We start from the raw sequence: 25161 nt of genomic DNA on the forward strand, positions 1-25161 counted from the left end.
TGCTGTTTGATATAAAATATTTTGTGATATAGGCCTAGCTTTGGGAAATAACTGAATCTGAGTGAATAATAAGGCTGTGTGTGAAATGTCTGATTCATGTATTGTTTATTTGATATGATATTCTTCAGAGTATTGTGACAACCCTCCCCATACCACCCAGTCATAACAGGCTTTCATTTTCATATTGAAACAAAAGTCTGCTTTAAAACCATCTGTCAAAATGTAGATATGGGAAAAGAGGAACTTGTTTGAGTCATGTTTGTTCCCAAAGTATTGTAATGCAGTACCAGTCAAAATATTGGCCACACCTACTGATTCAAGGATTTTTCTTTATTTTTACTAATCTGTCATCAAGGCAAAGTGTGGCTACTTTGAAGAATTTCAAATATAGAATTTATTTTGATATGATAAACACTTTTTTTGGTTACTACATGGTTCCATATGTGTTATTTCAGCGTTTTGATGTCTTCTATTCTACAATGTAGAAAAATAGTACAAATATAGAAAAAGTAGGTGTCTAAACTTTTGACTGGTACTGTATATGAGAGGTAATGGAGGGCTTGAAGCTCAAGCTGTTAATTTAGTTTTTATTGACCTGACAACAGTTTGCAGATGATACAACAGTTTCATTGAGCCCAGGTGTCAACCTCAAGCTCCACTTGTGACTTGTAGTTGTCATGGTTAGCATGCTAAGGGCTGCGCTTAGCTCTTATTGTGGTTGACCCAAGGGGAAGTGTAGTCAGTCACCCTCAGCTGTTTCTCGGCAGACGAGTGTGGGTGGGTGCGTGCGCGAGCTTGTTCACTTGCGTGTTTCATTTCCCCATACCAATTCAAAGCATGCTTTAGTCAGTGAGCCCTGTTCTTCAGAGGTCACAATTGGCAGACAGGATATTTATCCACCCGGGTATTGCAAAGGTTTTCTCAGAAAACTGTGGGAGTTATTCTGCTGTGATGTGTAGTACTGTAACGCAGCATATTGCTAGATAGAGGATTGTTCTTTGTACACAAAGGGTTGAGCCTGTCAATCTATAACACACAACTTCCATGTCAGCTGAAAAAGTGTCATTTGCAAAGATACATTCTAAAGAATACTGCTATGTTTTTAGGTAGATTTTAAAAGCATTTTGATCAACATTTACTCAGGTTTTCTTCATCTCAGCGGTAACAATATTTTGAAAATGTCCTGTGTGTGAATTGTAGTGTGGCTCTGACCCTCTCCTCTGCAACCCCCCCCCCCCCCCAGGTGAAGCTGTCAGACTTTGGCTTCTGCGCCCAGGTGTCTAAAGAGGTCCAGCGGCGCAAGTCCCTGGTGGGCACACCCTACTGGATGGCCCCAGAGCTCATCTCACGACTACCCTATGGGCCTGAGGTATGGTACCGTTAGTTGTGTCTGTTTGTGCATTATAATTCTAAACTATCATTGATCACTGTGTGTATATACAATATTCTACCCTGTAGGTGGACATCTGGTCCTTGGGGGTGATGGTGATCGAGATGGTGGACGGAGAACCCCCCTATTTCAATGAGCCCCCCCCTCAAAGCTATGAAGATGATCCGTGACAACCTACCACCCAAACTCAAGAACCTACACAAGGTACTAGGCACACCAGAAAGAGCCCATCTCTCACAAAAGGCCCCAACATGGTTAACTATGTCCCTGCTATTCAACATTTTGAAGTCGATACTCATTCTTTGATGTTGTTTTTCCTTCTCTCCGTTCCCAGGTTTCTCCTCTCCTCAAGGGCTTCCTGGACAAATTGCTGGTGCGAGACCCTACCCAGAGGGCCTCAGCCAATGAGCTGCTCAAGCACCCCTTCCTGAGCAAGGCTGGCCCACCCTCCTGCATCGTGCCTCTCATGAGGCAGAACCGCATGAGATGAGAGTGAGCAGAGGCCTCTTCCCCACAAAGTGGTAGTAGTCATATGAACCCTGAAACCCAAGCTCACACCTCGGACTCGCACTGATCTGGAGCGGGGGGAGACAGCGGAGAAGCACTGCCCAGTTTGTATTAGCATTTTTGTTGGTCAAGCATTGTTTTAACGCACCTTTTGAAATGAAAAGGAACTCTGTCTGTCCCTTTTTTCCTGTGGGGGAAAAACATTTGGACACTACAAGGATTTATAGCTTGAGCGGTTTGGTGCAGAATGAGACTTGGAAAGTGTTGTGGGATCATTAGAACCTAAGCTACCTGCTGGGGAGACTCACAAAAAGCAGTGTTAGCATCCTAGCTGAATGGTCTGAAAAGCATGCTTCCACACTTAAGGACTTCCTCACTACATGGCCCAGTCTCAACTCTATTGCAATAGACAGGACATCATAAACTACTACTGAAGGAGGACCATGCTTTTCTCTTACCACACGATGAGTACAAGTCTGAAAAACACTTGGTCCCTGTTACAAACACTAAGAAAAGGTAAACACTGGAGTTGTGTTTTTTTAGATATTTCTTTCTTTATATTTCTTGTGTAAGTATGATGAACATAGATATATCTGCTTTGTTTTCTCTATTTTATGATTTTTGTTTAGGTTACAGTGAGATGATTTTAAAGCACTCTTCTCTGATAGAAGCTGCACTCCTGGTTGATTCCAATATAGCGTCTAGTTCTTTAAATCGTTTAGTTTTTTAATTTACCTGTGTTTAATAGAATATCATGGTGAAGTGAACATCGAGGCAGTTTTAGCTGTTATTTTTACTTTAGGGATTTAGGCGTGTAGATTGTGCTCTCTGTAACCTCGATCCGCTGCTGTAGACCTCAACTGTTAGTCTATAGTAGTGACTACTAGGTCAATGTAAGGACAACCCTTATGAAGCACCCCTTCCACCATACACGTGTGTGCGTATGTGTGTATATACAGGAATTCTCCAGATCGGTTAAATATTTCTTTTTTTTCCACCTAAAGATGCATTTCTTTATTACCTGACCTGGACAATGGGTCTGGACTATATGAATGTAGTGCTGAGCCACAAACAAGCTCTGCATTTAAAAATGGAATCTGCAGTAGGGTGAAACGGCGCCACCGACCGCCCCCATCACTGTTGTCATTTGTTTTTGTTGCCGAGCTAATATCGCAAACGGACGTGGCTGTTTCACCATTAAGGATTCCAGATTTAAGGGCTTATTACAACAAGAATTGGACACACGAGGTGAAAATCCGTGTTTAGTTTAATGAAGTGTGCAACAGCTGCTAGAACTGAACTATTGTGTCCACAATGTAGCAACGACAGGAACTGTATGGCAGAAAACACAGATGCAAACAGGGGTGGCAAGAGCGCTGGACTAGTAACCGGAAAGGTTGCAAGTTCAAATTCCCGAGCTGACAAGGTACAAATCTGTCGTTCTGCCCCTGAACGGGCAGTTATAACCCACTTTCCTAGGCCGTCATTGAAAATAAGGATTTGTTCTTAACTGACTTGCCTAGTTAAATAAAGGTTAAAAAACGCAAGTAGTAAACTCACCGCAATTACCCACACTTCATGCAGGGCTCAACAAAAGTCTGCGATGTGGGTGGAATCACGAATTCAGACCTTAAAACGGAATTCAAAAATAGGAAATCAACTAAATGTATTACAAAATGTATTTTGCCAAGATTATCATAAGACATAAAATTGCATTAGTGATTTATATTTTCCTTTAACTCCCTGATGCAAAGGCATGGGAATTCCCCCTATCTGTGTGCAAGGTTGTCTGCCACTTTGTGTAGCTGTTAGCAATGATGCTAATGATAATCGTCTTCTGATACTTAAAAAAAAAGTTAGGCAAACTGCATTCACATGTGCGCCACAGAAACACAGATAACCAAACAAGTCTCTTGGCTTGTACACGCTTGAGTTAAAGGGTATCTACACCCAGAAATGTGTTAGATTTTCCCAAGACCTCAAAAGTGCTCACCTGGTATGTTTTAACCATTGTTGTGAAACAAGATTTAATATTCTATTTAAAAAGTGTGATCCTGGATCTGAGCCCCCCCCCCCCCCCCCGAATTCTAGAGTAGCAAGATCAAGTCGCAAATGTACCATAGAGAGCATCCAAAGACCACGAGGCCTTAGTGCACAGCAAAGAGTAGCCAATGTGTCTGTTCTGAATTTCAGTGGGGAAATCGGAACAGACTGTCCATAAGTAGACACTAACACTACATTGTGAAGTATTGTATTTAGATACAGAATTCAAGTGTCATAGCAGAGGTTATAGTACTGTTTTAACATTCTGTCTCAAATGTACTTGCTTGTAGCAAATTGGAGTATTTAATATAGATTTAACCAATTGTTTTACAATAATATTTTATTCATCGCTCACTTAATCCATTTCAGTACTTTTTACTGATGCTCAAAAGGTAGTCTGGTTGAATTTAAATGTGAGACAATGTTCCATATTTACAAAAGACAAGTGTAAGTCTGTTTAAAGTGACACGATGGTTGGCATACCTGAATAAGATGTGATCTGTCTGTTCCCTGTGTCAAAAAGAATGTTCTTCCAGTTTAGTAAAACTGAGTGAAAAGATGGGCTGAAAGAATGACAATCAAAGTTAGTAGGAGTAAATAACGGTCTGCTTTTGCAACAATATTCTAAACTGATCACTTTTCATTGCTCACAAAGTTTTGTAACTATAATTGTGTAGCATTTTGACAACACAAACTACTTTTCTAAACAAATCCTATTTTGATACTCATTAAATCCATCTTTACGTATGCATATTTTTAAATCGCTTAACTAATAAGGTCCATGAAGTGATGGCACACACTTGGTATTTTGTGTTTTTTATTAAATACTGTATAACGATGAATGCAAAAAAAAAATCTATAGACTTATCATTCCTCAAACTACAGAATTGAAGCATCTCATTAACCCCCACATGTTACATAGGAGTTCAATCGCCATTGGTTTCAATCACTTCTACCACAGTTTTCAGTGGCTGGTATGAAACCAATCACGTACATTTCTCAGTTGGTATTTGACATTCCTGTAGCTTCTACTTAAATGAATGGCTGTCAAGGTTAGAACGGCTTAACATAGTTTTATCGGTTTTTGTGTGTATTAATGCCTTAACGTTCAGAAGAGTAACATGATTTAATATGATTCCCTTTCTTTACAATTACTGTTAATTGCAAATGTACATTATTATATTACTCATCTCAAGGAGTCTAGTGCCTCTGCGTAAACGTATCGTTGTTCTCGCTGGTTTGTGTTTGTTGAGGATGCTCAAATTCCAATTAGGAGCTGTGACGACTACTGACTGGCCTACTTGGTAATATATTTATGTGTGAATTTCTCCAACATGTCTGTATGATCATTTTTCACATTTTTATGCTAAATCATTTATGCATCAGTATTGTCAAGTTTGTCATAGTTGACCATTTTTCTGAAGAGTCCAAACCCCCCCTGGATTTTTGAATTTCCACTGGTTATTAAAAAAATTAAGTTGCAGTTTGATATTTTTTGCAAATACAGTTTTTCTAAAATGTAAGTTTTTTTGTTGTTTTCATGCCCTGTCATTGTGTATTGTGTGACCATTAATGTCAACCATTTCAAAAGTGGTTACAGCACAATAGCCTTTGTTTCCTCAGATGGTACTAATTTGCTCATTGCTAAAACACTAAAGAGCCAGTGTCAGCCAGTCTGCTATATCCAAAAACATCCTGCAATACTGTAATAGTAAATAGAGGGGTGTGGCTTTATCAGTGACTGCAAAAAGGAAAATAAGGAAGGGAAAGGGGATACCTAGTTAGTTGCACAACTGAATGCATTCAACCCAAATGTGTCTTCTGCATTTAACCCAACCCCCTATGAGGTCCGCACTCCGTATTCACACTGAAAAAATAACATATTCCATCTTTTAATGAGGGATGTTTTGCCCAACAGGGCTTCATCCTACAGATCAGATTACAACATAATACAGGTGTAGCCCTAACAGGTGGTGAGAAAGGATAAAATGAGGAACATAGTCACTGATATTTTATACTGTGTAGAGTTTGGACTATGGCTTGTACATGCCACTCCCAGTGAGGTACCAGGAATGAACTTGTTTTGAAGTTGTGCTGTCTAATGAGAAATGACAGGTTAACTTGATGATGTTACAGTTAGTTAATAATGGTCTTAGTGACATTAATAGTTGCATCCCAGTTATTTTCAGTGTAGCACATATGATGAATGCTGTTAGACTTGACCTTTGGCTATGTGAGGATTTAAAAAATATATATATATATTTCACCTTTATTTAACCAGGTAGGCTAGTTGAGACCAAGTTCTCATTTGGCCAGGCAACTGCGACCTGGCCAAGATAAAGCATAGCAGTATGAACAGAAAACACAGTTACACATGGAGTAAACAATTAACAAGTCAATAACACAGTAGAAAAGAAGTCTATATACATTGTGTGCAAAAGGCATGAGGAGGTAGGCGAATAATTACAATTTTGCAAATTAACACTGTAGTGATAAATGATCTGATGGTCATACAGGTAGAGATATTGGTGTGCAAAATAGCAGAAAAGTAAGTAAATGAATAAAAACAGTATGGGGATGAGGTAGGTAAAATTGGGTGGGCTATTTACCGATAGACTATGTACAGCTGCAGCGATCGGTTAGCTGCTCAGATGGCAGATGTTTGAAGTTGGTGAGGGAGATAAGTCTCCAACATCAGCGATTTTTACAATTCGTTCCAGTCACAGGCAGCAGAGAACTGGAATGAAAGGTGGCCAAATGAGGTGTTGGCTTTAGGGATGATCAGTGAGATACACCTGCTGGAGCGCGTGCTACGGGTGGGTGTTGCCATTGTGACCAGTGAACTGAGATAAGGCGGAGCTTTACCTAGCATGGACTTGTAGATGACTTGGAGCCAGTGGGTCTGGCGACGAATATGCAGCGAAGGCCAGCCGACTAGAGCATACAGGTCGCAGTGGTGGGTGGTATAAGGTGATTTAGTAACAAAACGGATGGCACTGTGATAAACTGCATCCAGTTTGCTGAGTAGAGTATTGGAAGCTATTTTGTAGATGACATCGCCGAAGTCGAGGATCGGTAGGATAGTCAGTTTTACTAGGGTAAGTTTGGCAGCGTGAGTGAAGGAGGCTTTGTTGCGGAATAGAAAGCCGACTAGATTTGATTTTAGATTGGAGATGTTTGATATGAGTCTGGAAGGAGAGTTTAAAGTCTAGCCAGACACCTAGGTACTTATAGATGTCCACATATTCTAGGTCGGAACCATCCAGGGTGGTGATGCTTGTCGGGCGTGCGGATGCAGGCAGCGAACGGTTGAAAAGCATGCATTTGGTTTTACTAGCGTTTAAGAGCAGTTGGAGGCTACGGAAGGAGTGTTGTATGGCATTGAAGCTCGTTTGGAGGTTAGATAGCACAGTGTCCAAGGACGGGGACGGAAGTATACAGAGTGGTGTCGTCTGCGTAGAGGTGGATCAGGGAATCGCCTGCAGCAAGAACAACATCATTGATATATACAGAGAAAAGTGTCGGCCTGAGAATTGAGCCCTGTGGCACCCCCATAGAGACTACTGATGGTGTTGATGAATGATAACATTTGGCTGTGATTATGGTTTTATATCGTCATCTATTTGAAAGTATGGGCTGGAGCCCATGTACTATATAGGTGGTTGACTGCTAAGAAGTCAGTTATATTGTGTCTTAGGTAGAACCAAACGTTTGTCTTTTCATATTTATCAACCTGATACATTGGGGAAATATGATGAGATTAAATATGACATCATACAATAATGTATCTCCGGGAGGAACTCAATTCTGTTGCATTAGCACACTCGGCACTATTTTTAGCACTTCCGTCTAGTCATTCTATCAGATGTGATTCTGTATCGGGCCTGGCACTGTTTACTTTGTTTGTTCACTTCACTCATTTTAGCAGGCGACCATGGTGGGGACAGTTTTGTTTTTAAAACAGGATTTGTAAAAAAAGTGTGGTCGAAAACACTGACCGCTCATTACACTGCGGTGAACTTAAAGTTACATTTTCACAGCTCTGCGAAATTGAGCTTGAATTTCCAGAATGTGAAGGTCCAGTGGACGTTTGCTCCAGGGCGAGGTTTTTGTGTGAAGACTCAATGGTTACTGTGGTGGAGTTCGTGTAGCATGGTCCGGTACCCCGGGGGATGACGAATATTTTAAGGACCCATGGAATTGTCTAAAATGAGGCAGCTCCGCCCCCCGTGGCACCAGGCCATGTAAAACGAATCGACAAAGGTCAGCAGCGCGCGTAGTCGGGACGGCAGCCTATGATAAGTCTCTCAGTTCCTGTCAGAAACACAGCTGAGCAAATGATTCAATTGTCAGCGGCTGTGAAATAGATCCACTTGTTGCTATATGCCACATTGATCTGGAGGAGATTTGTCGAATAAAAAAAACGAGCGGATCGTACATCAAACAGACGGAGAAGTATTGCTTTATTCCATTTTGGACTAAACCTTAGACAGAATATTCCTATATCTAGATTCTACAGGTGAGTAGCTTTATCGATGAGATGTTATTTTTAGGCAAGTCATTTTCCAAAATGTAATCAGTTTAACCCCAATAATATAACGTGATATGTAAGATATGGCTAGCTTGTAGGCTGTAGGAATCATTTTTGAATTATTGGGAGTTGAGTTTAGTCGGCTAGAGAAATTGTGATTTTCAATTAGTGGTTTGATATAATAGCATTCTGGATATGGTATGAATGCGTCAGCTTTGGCATTTGTTATTTATTTGGGGGTATCTGGTGATTTCTGGGTTTGCACCTGTGCATTCAGCTCCGTTGCTCATTTATGTTCAGCGAGCGCTGATAGGCTATTTAGTTGGTTTCTCATGAACGTTCCACAAACACTAGCCTTATTTCTATGAGCCTACCTGCTTTTGACGAACACAATAGCTTTAGCTTACCATATTCTGCCGTAGTCTACAAGGTCCTTATCATTTGTGTCTTTAATAGGACACACAAAAACCCCATTGATTGCATGTCCTAATTTCCATGACAACGCAAAGACATAAGTAGCGTGAGTCATATAAGTGAACCATTATAATATGGGCTGTGGGTGTAGTCACAGAAGGCGCACCTATTCCTCGTGGATCAGTGGGATGGCAGGAAAAGTGTCACTGTGTGTCAGTCCTCCATGTATTACACTAACAGGAACATCTCGAAGGGATGCAGCTGAGTAGTTTGAAAGTCAGAGCAGAAAGTGCAAAGTACTGCATAGCAAAAGTCATGAAACCAATAGGTTAGTTAGTCAGTAATAACCATCAAACATGGGAATCCTTGTTGGCACGCAGAAGATGAAACAGTTACCAAATCCATACAGGGGAGAAATACATCCATGTTTTACTGGACATGTTCAAATGAGTGCCTTTTATTGATACATACTTATTACATTTCATTTTATGGAGTCGCATTTTAAAGTAATGCATTATAATGGAGCTGGAGAAATGTGTAATGGCATACTTCACAGCTTGCGCAGAACAGAAGTTTTAATATGATGGTGAGTAATATGCCACCCTCCTACATTGTGGTCACAGCTCACTGCCTGATAGATACAGGTGTAGGATCTTCATTTGATCACCCTGTGGCAGGAGAACCTTCCAGCAATGCAGGAAATGTAACATTCAGTAGTGTATTTGAGGTTTAATAGATGGGCTTCATAGATAGGCTTCGGAAGTTTGTAATTTCCATTTAAAAATGTCAGACTTGGTTTTCCCTTACGGAAATGTTATCAACCCCTACAAAAATGCCCATTAATTATAATCCACATGATTCACATTTCTTATTGCTGCAGGATTATTTTCCTGCTGTAGCAAACTGCCTCAAATGAAGATCCTACACCTGTAGGTTGTGTGAGAACAGCACACATGGTGTTGGCAGGGACCTCCCCGCTGCTCCAGAGATGACTGGCACTCCAAAACCCACCACACCATGGCATTTGTGTTCGTGCCGTACCTATGTGCCAAGTCGATTGCTAACACAGTAAATATGGACCCGATGACAAAAAAAACACTACCAGTCATATAAGTAATGTTGGTAAATGTCAGGTGTTAAACAATAACCCAAGTTTAGTTTCAGTTTTGGGAAATGAAAGGGCATTGATTCGCTCATTCAGGGTCAGGCTGTCTCTGTTTATGGTAGCTGCAGTTGTGAACTGCTGTCCCCTGCCTTTGTCACAGCAAAAGGGTATGATTTCCATGTGCATGATTAGATATTTGTTGGTATTTAACAACTGTGTGTGTGCATAAGTGTGTGCATGACTATCTGCAGGGCACTGAGCCCTCTGTTTGTTGTGTCTGCAGGTAGACTGTTTTGATGTCTGCGCGGTGGGGGTCTTTATGGCTGCGTGGACATGTCATTCTGGGCTACGGGCTCTTTCTCCTGGTCGCCCTTCCAGACCTCACCACAGGTATCCATCTCCTTCCCCGACCACCCACAGTGATCACCTCTGCTAGGGATCCACGTTGCACCACCATGCACTAGTTGAAATAGTCACCACTGCACCCGAAAGCTGTAATCCATGGAATTAGTGAACTATCTGGACTTACAACTGACATCACAGTGCATTGACTCTCAGCCCTCTCCCCTGACCTGCAAGACTCCTCCTTCCAGACACTGACCTGCAAGACTCCTCCTCCCAGACACCCCCCTGTCTTACTCCATCCAAACTACTGTCTCTAATAATAAACTCTCTTAACGAAAGCTTTTTCCCCTCTTCAAAGCAACACCTCACGGGCACAGCGCCTCTCCCCTATTTGACCTAGATAGTTTGTATGTATTACTATGTAGGCTACGTGTGCCATTTTTAAATTGATGCAGTTCTGTCCACAAGCTGTTCCTGTCTATTAATGTTCTGTATTATATCATGTATTGTGTGGACCCCAAGATGAGTAGCTGCTGCTTTCGCAACAGCTAATGGGGATCCTAATAAAATAGCAAATATCAAACCTGCATCACAGAGCTTTGAGATGCAATAACTGCAGGTTAGATTCAACAGTAAAGTCAAACAACTGAACTGTATGCCTCATCTGCAGGCAGGCAAGGGAACTGCACCTACCCACTGGTGCCAGAACACGGAGGCTTCCGCTGCGAGCCCTCCCCCTGCCGAGGCTTCCCCCAGAAGAGCTTGATCTACTTCTTCTGTGAGCCTGGCTATGCCATCCCAAAAGAGATGGTGCACAGCTTGCGCTGCCGCCAAGGCAAATGGATCCCCAGCGTGCCCACGTGTCTCGCCAGGCGAGGTGAGTGTTGTGCACTGAGTCGCCAAGGGGGAGGAGGGGGAAATCTTTGCCCATAGTGTAATGGACTCGAGCAGGGATGGGCAACTTTGATGGGGGTGGGGGCCACAGAATCGGAACTCATCATTGGGGGCTGCAGTGGCTTGCGGATCTGCATACCCACGTCCTTACCCACATCCATACCCACGAATGCAGTCAGAGCCAGACGTAGCCCCTATCTTGTGAGCAAAATATTTTAGTGGCCACCCTCTTGACAGCAAAATTGAAGTTTTAGAGTTAATTTCCGGCAATTCTACATGTTTTGCCATGGGGCGTAGAGAATATTTTGATATCCGAGTGAGAGTGACTAACAAAATCAATGGCGGCCCCCCAGTCAGAAATTCTACCTTGATTATAAGTTTAGATAGCTGGCTGTTCGACTAATTTACCAATCTAAAACATTTTAGGTGACATGGGGTAATTGAGTGACTATCAGTGACTGAAATAACAAGAGAAAAACTGCTGATGCAAACAAACACATTTCGAAATTGGACCTTGTGTTTATTGTTATTTTTGGAACTGGATCCGCGGGCCTACAAAACCATGTGTGTGTGGAGTATGTCCATGAGTGACTGATATGAGATGAGTGTTAGGTAAACTACAGTCAGGTCAACGGTTGCAGTGTGATTTAAGGTAGGCCCTGTACTCAGACTCACTGACTTGGTAAATGCATGAACTCTGACACCTAACACTTATTACTTTGCCTGGTTCCTGGTTGTCTATATGCACAGAGGTTATGGGTGGATGATGTAAATGTTACATAGTCATCTCATAAGCTGAGTAATAGCAATGCTATGAACACCCCCCTTCATTCGTCCTCTTATTGGATGTGGAAGAGGCAGGTGGAAGCATGCACTCTATCCACTCTGTACCAGTAGATTTAAAAGCTATAATCCTTATGTAAGCATGACTTTTTTTTATTGGCCGTGAGTATAGCCTACATAGGCATTGCATGGCACTAGAGAGGAGCTGAGCAGTGTTTTAGGGTGCTTAACAGTATGGTGTGTGTCCTGCCAAGTGCCGACATTAGACTGTTGTGACTTCCACACAACATAGGTCAGTGATCTACTTGGTGTATGTTAGATGCAAAAGCCGACAGAGCAGATTCTAAACATCTTACTCTCAAGTCATAGAGCCGAGCCTCGTGCTTCCTCTTTCAGGCCTGTGCTGCATCGAGGCAGGAAACCAGCATCAAGAAACGGGAAGTGAGCAAAGTCACCAAACTAACCAGTCTCTTTCCTCTGCCCTATTAAACCTCACGGAAATGTGCTGCATCATGGATATAAGAAACCACACCTACAGATGCATGACTCCCTTTGAAAGACCCTGTATCATACTGTCCATATGAGTGTCAGTAGTGTGTTTCATCAAAATGATGTGTTTGTCTAGTGTGTTGTAGCTCTGGTCCAGGGTGTTAGTAACGCCTTGGACCTGAGCTAAGTGTGTTGTAGGTGTGTGTGTTGATTGTTTGTGTTGTGTTTTCTCTCAGACAGACATGTTAACTATGAGGACCAGGTGGCCCACTCACTCCCCAGCGTTGCCACGACGGCGGTGGGCGTGTCCATATTCCTCCTCACCACCACGGCCTGCTTGGTGATCAAGTCCCGCCTTTTCCCCTGTCACTCACATAGGTAGGCAGATATGATTGGCTCTTATCCCTGTCACTCACACAACTATATTCATATGACTGGAGCCTCTATAGCAGTGTGGTCACTACTAACCCTGGTCCTGGTGCGTTATAGTGTATGTAGATTTTGTTCCAGCCCAGGACTAACACACCTGATTCAGCTAATCAAGGTCTTGATGTTAGGTTGAATCAGGTGTGTTGCTCTGTAGGGATGTTTACAGCACTGTAGTGGCTTTGAAAAGTAGAGGCTTGGAAAGGCATCACATCCTGTAATGAAAGCTCCTTTATAATCTGATGAGTGAACGCTGAAAGACATTTTAAGAGACTGAAGAATTTAATTCAGTTGTTTTTGATAGTCGGCAGGGTAGCCTAGTGGTTAGAGCGTTGGACTAGTAACCTGAAAGGTTGCAAGTTCGAATCCCCGAGCTGACAAGGTACAAATCTGTCGTTCTGCCCCTGAACAGGCAATTAACCCACTGTTCCTAGGCCGTCATTGAAAATAAGAATTTGTTCTTAACTGACTTGCCTAGTAAAATAAAGGTAAAATTAAAATAGTCATCTTGTTATCATCAATGGTGGGTGTTTCAAAGCTGTAGTGTCTATTAGATTGTAGATACCTCCACCCACTGTGTGTGCTGTGTCTTGTCTCTGAAGTCATCTGATCATCTCTCAACTGTTGTTCAGCAGGCGCTCCTCTGACCAGATGGATCTGATGGTGGATGGCCTGCCTGTGTCTCTGCCCAGCTATGAGGAGGCTGTCTATGGGAGCTGGGGGCAACGCCTGCCACCCTGCAGAGGGCCCACCCAACTCTTACTTTCCCAGGCGGCTCCAGGTCCATCATTAGCGCACAACCTATCAGATTCCAGTTACCGTATTCATCCATCCAATCAAAGCCCCGATATCCTTCCGCCCCCTTACGAAGAGATGGAATCCCATCCCAGAGAGGGTCAGAGTGAGGATGACGTGCAGGCCATGCAAGTTGCACTTTCCGATGACAAGAACATTTGAGCAACTGGTGTATTTGTATTACCCACCAATGATGTACTGATTTTTAAAAAAATAATGTGCTCAGGCACTTATATAGATTCAAGCCTACCAGCTTTATCGGGTTTAAACCTTATACATAGCACACCAGTTCTGATTGGCTGTTTGTGATGTTATGAGGTGTATCCTGCCATGGAGACATGGTTTATATCCCATCAGTGATGGGACCTGAGCCTCGTTTGTTGAGGTGACTTTGGTAATGCCATTACTGTTCCATCACGGGGACCTGTGTGTCTCTATTGTGCACTGTGGGTCAACCCAGCTGGTGAAAGTAGAAATGGAGGTTACTCGCTCTCCTTTCCTTGTTGAATTATGATTTGCGATGATGGCTGAGTTGTAGCGTCGATTATGGAAACCAGCAGGTGACTGGACAGTGTACACAGAGATCACGTGATGTCAGTTTAGGAGTAAAAACTGTGTTCTCCCTCTCCTGAAACATATTTTGAGCTCTAGCTACAACCCCAGTCCAATTTTGACTGCCGTTTTTGGGAGTGGTGACTGACTCACCACATGGAAGTGTTTTCACCACATGGAAGTGTTTTCACCACATGGAAGTGTTTTCACCACATGGAAGTGTTTTCACCACATGGAAGTGTTTTCACCACATGGAAGTGTTTTCACCACATGGAAGTGTTTTCACCACATGGAAGTGTTTTCACCACATGGAAGTGTTTTCACCACATGGAAGTGTTTTCACCACAGTGGTGGGAAAAGTACACAATTGTCATATTTGAGTAAAAGGAAAGATACCTTTAATAGAAAATGACTCAAGTAAAAATGAAAGTCACCCAGTAAAATACTACTTGAGTCAAAGTCTTAGGTTTTAAATTTATTTTAATATTCTCAAATGATCCATTTGTAAATTGTTTAGTGAGTCCACAATAGAGGCAATAGGGATGACTAGGGATGTTTTCTTGATAAGGGTGTGAATTTTCCTGTGCTGCTAGGCATTAAATGTAAAGATCATTTTTTTAAACGAATGTAGTGAAGTAAAAGTTGTCAAAAATAGTAAAGTACAGATACTCCAAAAAAATGACAAGTAGCACTTAAGTATTTTTACTTAAATACTTTACACCACTGCACTTTCTACACCCACCAGGCACGCACATGAAACCCTCCACCATGCCAAGTGTACCCCACGCTGAGTATGCACCAACCACCTCTCAAATGATTGACCAGAGTATGGGGAGGGTCGGGGGCAGACACCCCCAGGATGTACTTATTGAATGTAGTTTTTCTTTTCAATAGAAAAAATGAAATGATGTAATGTAACATTTTATATTGTATTGCACAGAAGATTAAAAGTCAACATTGTTTCTAATTGTTAAACCTCTTGGCCTTACTCGGTTATGGTGCTCTCTGGGACGAATTAGTCAAAGGAAAGTAGATCACATGGTTGGGGTGCAGACTCTGTCTTATACACTGCTCAAAAAATAAATAAAGGGAACACTGAAACAACACATCCTAGATCTGAATGAATTAAATATTTGAATGAAATACTTTTTTCTTTACATAGTTGAATGTGCTGACAAATCATCAATGGAAATCCAATTTATCAACCCATGGAGGTCTGGATTTGGAGTCACACTGAAAATGAAAGTGGAAAACCACACTACAGGCTGATCCAACTTAGATGTAATGTCCTTAAAACAAGTCAAAATGAGGCTCAGTAGTGTGTGTGGCCTCCACATGCCTGTATGACCTCCCTACAATGCCCGGGCATGCTCCTGATGAGGGATCTCCTCCCAGACCTGGACTAAAGCATCCGCCAACTCCTGGACAGTGTGGTGCAACGTGGCATTGGTGGATGGAGCAAGACATGATGTCCCAGATGTGCTCAATTGGATTCAGGTCTGGGGAACGGGTGGGCCTGTCCATAGCATCAATGCCTTCCTCTTGCAACAACTGCTGACACACTCCAGCCACATGAGGTCTAGCATTGTCTTGCATTAGGAGCAATCCAGGGCCAACCGCACCAGCATATGGTCTCACAAGGGGTCTGAGGATCTCATCTCAGTACCTAATGGCAGTCAGGCTACCTCTGGCGGGCACATGGAGGGCTGTGCGGCCCCCCAAAGAAATGCCACCCCACACCATGACTGACCCACCGCCAAACCGGTCATGCTGGAGGATGTTGCAGGCAGCAGAACATTCTCCACGGCGTCTCCAGACTCTGTCACATGTGCTCAGTGTGAACCTGCTCTCATCTGTGAAGAGCACAGGGCGCCAGTGGCGAATTTGCCAATCTTTGTGTTCTCTGGCAAATGCCAAACGTCCTGCACGGTGTTGGGCTGTAAGCACAACCCCCACCTGTGGACGTCGGGCCCTCATGGAGTCTGTTTCTGACCGTTTGAGCAGACACATGCACATTTGTGGCCTGCTGGAGGTCATTTTGCAGGGCTCTGGCAGTGCTCCTCCTGCTCCTACTTGCACAAAGGCTAGGGAGCGGTCCTGCTGCTGGGTTGTTGCCCTCCTCCACGTCTCCTGATGTACTGGCCTGTCTCCTGGTAGCGCCTCCATGCTCTTGACACTACGCTGACAGACACAGCAAACCTTCTTGCCACAGCTCGCATTGATGTACCATCCTGGATGAGCTGCACTACCTGAGCCACTTGTGTGGGTTGTAGACTCCGTCTCATGCTACCACTAGAGTGAAAGCACCGCCAGCATTCAAAAGTGACCAAAACATCAGCCAGGAAGCATAGGAACTGAGAAGTGGTCTGTGGTCACCACCTGCAGAACCACTCCTTTATTGGGGGTGTCTTGCTAATTGCCTATAATTTCCACCTGTTGTCTATTCCATTTGCACAACAGCATGTGACATTTGTCAATCAGTGTTGCTTCCTAAGTGGACAGTTTGATTTCACAGAAGTGTGATTAACTTGGGAGTTACATTGTGTTTAAGTGTTCCCTTTATTTTTTTGAGCAGTGTATATACACACACGTATATATATATACATACATACACGTATGTGAGTATATGTACGTGTGTGATATATGCACACACATACGTATGTGTGTGTGTATATATACACACACACGGCTGGATTGGACCCTTCGGGCCGGACAATCCTGCTCTAAAGTGCCAGTTACTTTGTAGCTATGGTGAAGTATTATGGGTGTTATGGTCAGGGCACACACTTGGAAAATGTTCAACTTCCCCTGAATAAAACAAGGTCAGAAGTGCCCTAATCTCTAGACAGATGTAGACATAACAGATTTTAGTTCTGGGTTTCCGATATCAGTTTGATAAAGGAACATTATTGAATATCAAGTAAAGCAACAAGATTGCAATCCGAAGTCAGGCAGCAACCTAAATATGAATCTACCATTAACACCACAAGGTGGCGGTATTTCTTTACATAATAAAACGTGAATTTGTCTATCAGTTTATTCAGTCAATAACACTAGTCTTTGAAAATGAAAGTTATGATAAAAGGCAAATGTCTAAATGGAACTAAAACATTAAGATGAATCTAAATGCAATCTTATAAACATGCAACTAAAATAAATCCTGTGTGTGCTTCAAACCAATGATCTTTTCTCCTAAACGATAGATTCATAATAAAAGACAACAACATGGGAGTAATTGACAAGGTGTTAAGTAAACATTTCTACTTGGTGTGAAATGAATACGCAAAAGGCGTATATCAGATATTTATCCACTGGATTTGCAAAATAGCAATCATATTCCGAAAAGAAATAATGACTGATTAAATGATAAGGTGATCATCTGGTGCCACCTAGAAATACATGATAAAAACAAGGAAAACACTGCGGTTCATACAATAGTAGTCTTATAAACGAGCATACAAAACATTATTTTAATACATCAAATTGTTCTAAAGTCTAGCATGTAAAGTATATTAAAAAAAAGACGAGGTAAAAAGATGCCTCAAATAATTTGTCCGTTTGGTTGGAAAGAGATGGCAGTCAAAGAGCCCTTGTATGACAGTCGAGTTTGACCTACAGATTATTTGTTGAGGTAACAACTGCCTGAGTACTGAATCCAACTGGTCAATAGCAATGGCTTGTGTTGATAGTAATTCATTTGATATTTTCTTATAAAAATGACCCATATATATGCAACTGACGATTGTTCTGAGGTATTATAACCGTTGTGCGTTTGTTACAAAATAATAATATAATAATTAACCTAAATGTCCTGTACAGACTGTCAGGTCCACATACCGTACTAAACAACAACAGACCAACTGAAGGGTCATCACTGTGTCCTAAAACACCACTTTGTCAGACTTACTGTACATACGTTCTTTTTTCTGTTCTGACCTCGGAAGCACCATGGGGTCAAGCGTAATGTTTAGACTAAAGTCTACAAGTGTTCACAAGAATAGAGGAGAACACTTATCAACCCTGAATGAGAAGGGGGGTGGGTGAACCTAGTACTGCCACATACTCTGAGACATGAAAGAGTAGTTCAGAGAGAAAAGAAGGAAAACCATAACAGGCTGTTGTTGTGAACATGGGATGGCAAGAGTGAGGAAGTCTCTGAGTTGGAGGTGCTGGTGTCTGGTTGGGGAGTGTGTGAATCCTGTTGAGGCTCTGTGATCTCAGCACTCCCCAGCTGGCAGGGGAAGATTGGCAGCTGCTTCATCAAGTCAGAGAGGAGGTCAGGGGGTCAGGTGGGCGGGACAAGAAGAGGTCCCTCATCAGGGCTGGGGGAGAACATGAGAGAGAAGGGGAAGAGGGAGAACTGAGGTGGATTGGTCATCATCACCTATTTCAGTAGATATTAGCTAAGTTGAATTTGGTAGGTACAGTATGACAGGCTTCATGTCTGGCATTTGCGTACTAAATATTTGCCCAAGATACAGTAGCACCATGACGTGTGTTTGTACCTGCAGTGTCACATAGTCCCTGGGCTTCACCGAGGATGGGGTCTCTGTCCGTCAGCAGTTGGCTCCGCCTGTGGGGGATTGGCCCCAGCTCCAACTCTGGGTTGTCTACATCCTCCAGGCAGTCCTGAAACAAACAAACCATTTCAACTTAAATAACACATCATTGTGCATGATGTAATTTTAATGATACCTTGAACAAATGCTACCACCCATACGTAGAATGTATGCACACATGACTGTAAGTCGCTTTGGATAAAAGCGTCTGCTAAATGGCATATATTATTATTATTATTATTATCCACTGTTCCCAACCCCCTCCTCCGACAACCTTAAAGGCCCTCCTCACCAGCAGGGCATAGCTGAGAAGCAGTTTGTGCTGGATGGGGGACACCAAGTGTCTCGGTCTCTTGTCCTGACTCATCAGCTGGGAGGGCATGTCTTCATCCTGCTCATGACTTCTGTGGAAGTTACAGTTTGGAACGTTCAGCAACACTGTCCCTCCAAAAACATCCAAACACCACCGCCTGTCACTCCAAAACATCCAAACACCACCGTCTGTCACTCCAAAACATCCAAACACCACCGTCTGTCACTCCAAAACATCCAAACACCACCGTCTGTCACTCCAAAACATCCAAACACCACCGTCTGTCACTCCAAAACATCCAAACACCACCGTCCGTCACTCCAAAACATCCAAACACCACCGTCCGTCACTCCAAAACATCCAAACACCACCGTCCGTCACTCCAAAACATCCAAACACCACCGTCCGTCACTCCAAAACATCCAAACACCACCGTCCGTCACTCCAAAACAGCCAACACTACCGTCACTCCAAAACAGCCAACACTACCGTCACTCCAAAACAGCCAACACTACCGTCACTCCAAAACAGCCACTCCAAAACAATACAGTCACTCCAAAACAATACAGTCACTCCAAAACACCACCGTCACTCCAAAACACCACCGTCACTCCAAAACACCACCGTCACTCCAAAACACCACCGTCACTCCAAAACACCACCGTCACTCCAAAACACCACCGTCACTCCAAAACACCACCGTCACTCCAAAACACCACCGTCACTCCAAAACACCACCGTCACTCCAAAACACCACTGTCACTCCAAAACACCACTGTCACTCCCACTGTCACTCCAAAACACCACTGTCACTCCAAAACATCCAAACACCACTGTCACTAAATCCACGTCTTGTCTCTCTCACTGGTGTGACCCAGACAGCAGTGGGTCAGTAGACTGGATGGTTACCGTTTCCTGGTAGCAGTGGGGGGCTCTGGGGAGGGGCTGTCAGGGGTCTCAGGGAGCTGGACGCTGAGCAGGAAATCATCATCCATGGAGATATACGGAGCCAGCATGTCCAGATCAACCACTTCCATGTCCTACCAGCACACGAGACAGACTGCTCAATCCCAGGTATAGGCTCCCTTTTACTAATGTCCCTCTCTCAAAATAGTTTGAGGTATTGAAGAAATAGGAAAGCACTAGAAATCCAGCTCTGTTGTGTGTGGTCTAGCTAAGTAATTGTGTGGCGACCATGCACATCATTATGTGTTCAGCTGTATACTGCATGTACCTCAGGCTGGTTTCTCTTCTGTACGCTCTCATCTGGACAAACAGCAAACAACTTCGCCACCTCGTCCTCTATTGGCAGCTCCTCAATGGGGATCTGACAAGGACAGATATATAGTGGACTCCTCATCAGTGAGAACACTAGACTCTAGATACTGTATCTTTACTGACATTTAAGAATCAACTAAAGTTCTTACCAGAGCTGGTGCTGATGAGGTGAGCTTGCTGAATATGGGTGAGAGGAGCGTCCACAGCTCAGGGGTGCACAGTTCCTGAGGGAAATCTGGGGCGGAGTCAGAGCTTGATGGAAGACTGAACGACGGCTCCGCAATGTCTGCAGAAACACATGTCAAGGCACAAACATAAAAAGCCCTGTGAGCACTCATGACAGTGAATTAATTTGTAGTAAGTAAGCTTCGTCTGAGCCAGAATGGCCCATAGGGCAGGAGGCTGCTTCTGTAGCATGAGGCAGCTTGATCTACTAGTACACTAGTCTGTCGTAGGGCCTCAGGCCACAGAATCTTTTGGTATTCCACCTGGGAACACACTCCCAACCTTACAATCTCAGGGGAGACACTAACCACACGTTAGTATAGTACTAAGGTGTGAATTAAAGTTTGAGGATGACCTGTGAGGGGTACGATGGGGTCTCCTGAGACAGGGGCCAGTTGGAGGAGGTCCTCTGGGTTCTCCTTCAGCTGGAGGGAGAGCTCTGCACTGCTGCTGTTGTCACTGTCACACACGGTCTCCTCGGAGGCCTCAGAGACAGGATCACTCTTCAGCCCACAGCCAGTCTGCTCTACTGAGAACACCACATCCGCCTGCTCCACCACACTGAGAGAGAGAGAGAGACACAAAGACAGACAGACAGTGACAGATGATAAGTATGGAGAAGATGTAGGGTAGGGAGAATGGAAAGGGATGAACATATGTGTCATGAAAAAGGAGATGAGGAGGTGGGGCATTACCTGAGGATAAAGTTAAGACAGACCACAGCCTCTGGTTGAGAGGTCTTGTTGTTGTAGATGACTGTAGCCTGGGTCTCTGCCCACACAAAGCCTCCACTCTTAGCCAGGAAACGGTATAGACTGGTGCACACCTGGCCTTTGGACAGAACTGAGATGGGGGGAGGGCAGGTCAGTGGATGACAATTAGAAATGTACTCATAAATGTACACAGATAAAAACATGTATACACCCACCGGCACGCACACTTCAAGTTGACCACTTCACTGTAGCACTCCTAAAAGCTAGTAAAGCGCATGCCCCCCCCCCCCACCTCAGGATTCCCCTTTCCAGCCATTACTTCCCTGTTTTTTGTGTGGTGTAAAATACATTTGTCAAATAATTGTTGCTGGGTCGATTTGTTTAAAAAGAAAATCAATGCCCATTCGTTGCTTGTACAATGCAAATTTCCTGTAGATTTTATGTTTGCGCTAATGTCTGTCATGACCGCTCAAACACTCGCTGGTTCCCTTCAAAATGTCAACAGCGATATGAAGATTTTGATCGGAATCTTTTACAACGCCGACACATGGATGGGGATTAAAATGCACAAAGACAATATTTATACCACAAGACAGAGGAGAAAGCGATCTTTCTACAGGTGAGTGTTCCTTTATGGGCCAGTTTAAAAAAAAGTTATGATTAAATCATTTGACACGTTCACAAAGTAACTAACTCACCTGCAATGGAAGCCACTCCTGAAAAGGAACAGCCAAATCTCCAAAATACGGGTTTCGATCTTCCACACAATGTGAACTATTTGCGCGTTGGTAAATTATAGAGCACAGCATTTAGATTATACAACTGGGGGTTATAATTTTCTTAAAGATCGTCACAAAATGTTGAATATACAAGAGGATTTGACAAAAAAAACAACAACCATGAATATGAGTGGAATCTATGGTGAAAGCTTTAGGTTGTCACATAATAACAATTTATGTCAAAGGTGAAACCTGAATTCCCACCAAAACTGATGGATTACATACATGTCTGTTATTATACAATTGTTTCTGATATAATTCAGTCAATATTTGATGGATATATATATATTTTTTTAAATCAAAAAGCGTTGAGTATCTCGCTCCATTACGCATCTGTTACATTTATCAGAACTCTATGATGATTGTTGCTACTCAAACCCTCAGTGGTCTGACGATAGACTACGGATGTTTCTCAAAATGCATACTACCATGCCGGTCTAAATCAAAGTATGCGAAACGGAGCACAGAGGGCACTTCTCGAATGCGTACTCCCGTTTGAATGTATTTTGAAGCATGCGTCGATACAAGCTTCAACGGAAAGTATACACAGATATATGATGCAACCACGTAAAAGAAATACGCACATTTCTTAAATCAATGGCAGCCATTCTTTGAGCTGAAGCGAGAGAAAAATAAACTCAAGACTTTGGAATTAAATGTTGCCCAATCACATCTCATATGTTGTCAGAATACAATATTCTATCTTGATACATTAATAAATACATGCTGTGTTAATTTGGGGATGTTACCCTGCCTACAATACCCACAGTATTGTGCGTAGTTTGCGAGCCCAGACACAGCGTTATTGCATTTTGGTACACCAGAAGTTCAATTCATTTCCAATGGAATGCTACGTTTGCCTTGCAGCGTTGCGTTGCAGAGGCAGTTGCAGTGCGTTCTGTGTGGTACATACATTGTATTTATCGAACGTAAGCGTCAAACTATCTGCTTGACAGAAATGGTAGCAGAAGGCGAATGTTGAACTTTTGTTGGACACATATCCAGATGATGCTGCTTACTATTTCGCATAATAAAACTATCGGTCTGATCAAAGCGTAAGTCAATAAGTCTAACTGGCTAGCTAACAATTATTTGTGGCCAACTACCCACGAAGAATTGACATCTACCTTGCAAAACATTAGTTTTAGGTCATTTTTGCCTGTTTAACTAGCTGGCTAGCTAGATTATAATGATTCACATTTATTAAACCTTTATTTAACTAGGCAAGTCAGTATAGATAGCTGATAATTATGAAGTAAAATGTTTGCTTTGTGTACATCTTGTTTGGTCTCCATTGTTGCCATTACCCTGGCTGGAAGAAGGTTCAGTGAATGGGGAGGTATAGTGTGAGGTAATACAGTAGGGGGGAGTGCGAGTGCTTCTTAAATGTCATGTTTTATGTGTTCTCCAAACTCTCATCCTCACAAGAATATGCTCAAGAGAATGCACTCAGAGCATGAGATTGTGGAGCATGGTAGTATGCATATTGAGAAACACCCCTATGCATTCGAGCAGAGCCTAGCAGTAGCTCTGATGTCTTTGTCCATCACTATGTTCACACTGATCAGTCTGCTTCCCACATGCACCCAGGAGGAAAGGCTGAACAGTAGCATATCAAGTCTGCCCGACAACAGCTGTCACAACAACACGTCGTTCCCAGTACTCAGTGTCAAGTTACTTATGCATCACTCACAGGCATAACACGTTACAGTGTTACACAGACTCTCCTAGTACTGTCATTTGTCACATGATAAAGTTACAAAGGAGACTAGGGCTGCAGTCCAAACACGTTATTTTGACCCCCCTCAGCCCTCGTGCTAGTCACTTTCCCTTGGGGGAAATCCAGTTGCATTACGTTCTGTGTGGTGCAGATATTGGTTTTATTGAACGTAAACGTCAAACTATCTGCTTGACAGAAATGGTAGCAGAAGGTGAATGTTGAACATTTGTTGCACACATATCCAGATGATGCTGCTTACTATTTCGCACAATAACACTATCGGTGTGATCAAGACGTAACGTTGCCCCCTCAGCACTTGATTTTGCTCAAGGGAGCGAGTGAAGAACTAATCACTTGTGGGGTTTGATATGACCCACAATTCAATGCAAACTGTAGTCACGTCATACTTCGGTGGCCGCAAAGTGTCACATTTAATCAAAACTGCTGCATTTTCGGTATGTCAGACAAAATGATGAAGCTAGCTTGCATTAAAAAAAAATATATATATATATACAGATTACATTGATTTTATCATTGGCAAATTGCTTAGTGTCGTAATGAGGACCCTATAAAAAGGAGCTAGCTTCATAAACATGTTTGGGAATTCTGAAATGTATTGGAATAAATGACAAAACTATAAAACTAGCTAGCCAGCTGTAGCTGAGGGTTTAGGGCCGAGGGCTGTCTACTTTGAATTTGGACTGCGGTCTAGTTCAGTGAAACCAATGTTTTAGCATGGGCCCTTCCACCTACAATCCACACTGCTCTCAGAGACTCACGGATGTGCAGGCTCTTGGTCACATGATCTGAGTCCAGGGCATGATGGAATTTGTAGGCAGATTTGCCAATCAGATCTTCTGGCTCGTATCCTACTAGCTCAGACACCCTGGCAAGACAGTGGAGACAGAAGGAGGTGTCAGGGGTGAGAGGTCAGTTTGGAGTCAACAACCAGAGATGATGTAGTATTGCAAGAGGGAATGGTATAACATGGTATCTTAATCTGCTGGTGTAAATTAGTTATGAGTTATTGTAATTCTATGAGCCCCGCTGAGAGTGGGCAACAATGGTTATAAACTTTCCCACGGTATGGGGATGACCACCTCCAGCTGTCTGTGTGTAGTGGGAAATTATTTTATTAAATCATTTCCTGTATTTGATTTGTTAATGATATGTTATAAATATAATTGTATATGTGGAGAGACCCCGAGGGAGACATTCCCCTAGGAGGTGAAACTGGAATTAGCCATGCTAATATCATGTTAATTTTATTTTAATTTCACCTTTATTTATTAACCAGGTA

General features: G+C 42.9%; 3 protein-coding genes across 7 annotated transcripts in view; 2 read left to right on the top strand and 1 right to left on the bottom strand.

The window, feature by feature from the left end:
* Positions 1-5423, top strand: part of LOC123992905 (serine/threonine-protein kinase PAK 4-like) — a 45066-nt gene extending 39643 nt beyond the window's left edge. Inside the window, 4 exon segments of the mRNA XM_046294527.1 lie at positions 1244-1369; positions 1459-1527; positions 1529-1594; positions 1725-5423. Of these exon segments, the coding sequence (XP_046150483.1) occupies positions 1244-1369; positions 1459-1527; positions 1529-1594; positions 1725-1880 (417 nt within the window). The 3' untranslated portion in view covers positions 1881-5423.
* Positions 5424-6849: 1426 nt separating this feature from the next.
* LOC123992907 (sushi domain-containing protein 6-like) lies at positions 6850-14838 on the top strand. 5 transcript variants are annotated; one of them, XM_046294530.1, is made up of 5 exons: positions 6850-6910; positions 10274-10380; positions 11006-11212; positions 12738-12879; positions 13560-14838. In XM_046294530.1, exons 2-5 carry the CDS (start codon positions 10287-10289, stop codon positions 13882-13884), a joined length of 768 nt encoding a protein of 255 aa, XP_046150486.1. In that variant the 5' UTR covers positions 6850-6910; positions 10274-10286; the 3' UTR covers positions 13885-14838. The 5 variants fall into 5 exon arrangements, with proteins under 5 accessions (XP_046150486.1, XP_046150487.1, XP_046150488.1 ...); XM_046294531.1 differs by having other exon boundaries at positions 6858-6896; XM_046294532.1 differs by lacking the exon at positions 6850-6910 and adding an exon at positions 7014-7038.
* Positions 14839-17297: 2459 nt separating this feature from the next.
* The window catches only part of LOC123992906 (hypoxia-inducible factor 1-alpha-like), a 28210-nt gene continuing 20346 nt past the window's right edge, over positions 17298-25161 (bottom strand). Inside the window, exons 7-15 of the mRNA XM_046294528.1 lie at positions 24641-24747; positions 21345-21492; positions 21005-21210; positions 20574-20710; positions 20381-20473; positions 20056-20186; positions 19126-19237; positions 18780-18903; positions 17298-18596 (exon numbers count right to left, since the gene is read on the bottom strand). Coding sequence (XP_046150484.1) covers positions 18535-18596; positions 18780-18903; positions 19126-19237; positions 20056-20186; positions 20381-20473; positions 20574-20710; positions 21005-21210; positions 21345-21492; positions 24641-24747 — 1120 coding nt within the window. The 3' untranslated portion in view covers positions 17298-18534. The remainder of the gene's footprint in view (positions 18597-18779; positions 18904-19125; positions 19238-20055; positions 20187-20380; positions 20474-20573; positions 20711-21004; positions 21211-21344; positions 21493-24640; positions 24748-25161) is intronic.

The sequence above is a fragment of the Oncorhynchus gorbuscha genome, linkage group LG13 (assembly GCF_021184085.1).
Source record: "Oncorhynchus gorbuscha isolate QuinsamMale2020 ecotype Even-year linkage group LG13, OgorEven_v1.0, whole genome shotgun sequence".
Lineage (NCBI taxonomy): Eukaryota > Metazoa > Chordata > Actinopteri > Salmoniformes > Salmonidae > Oncorhynchus > Oncorhynchus gorbuscha.

Bases quoted from the DNA above. Each gene is read 5' to 3' on its own strand.
- LOC123992907 (XM_046294530.1), top strand. From the start codon at position 10,287: ATGTCTGCGCGGTGGGGGTCTTTATGGCTGCGTGGACATGTCATTCTG. The intron at 10,381-11,005 runs GTATCCATCTCC...CCTCATCTGCAG, and splicing joins CCTTCCAGACCTCACCACAG to GCAGGCAAGGGAACTGCACC. The intron at 11,213-12,737 runs GTGAGTGTTGTG...GTTTTCTCTCAG, and splicing joins CACGTGTCTCGCCAGGCGAG to ACAGACATGTTAACTATGAG.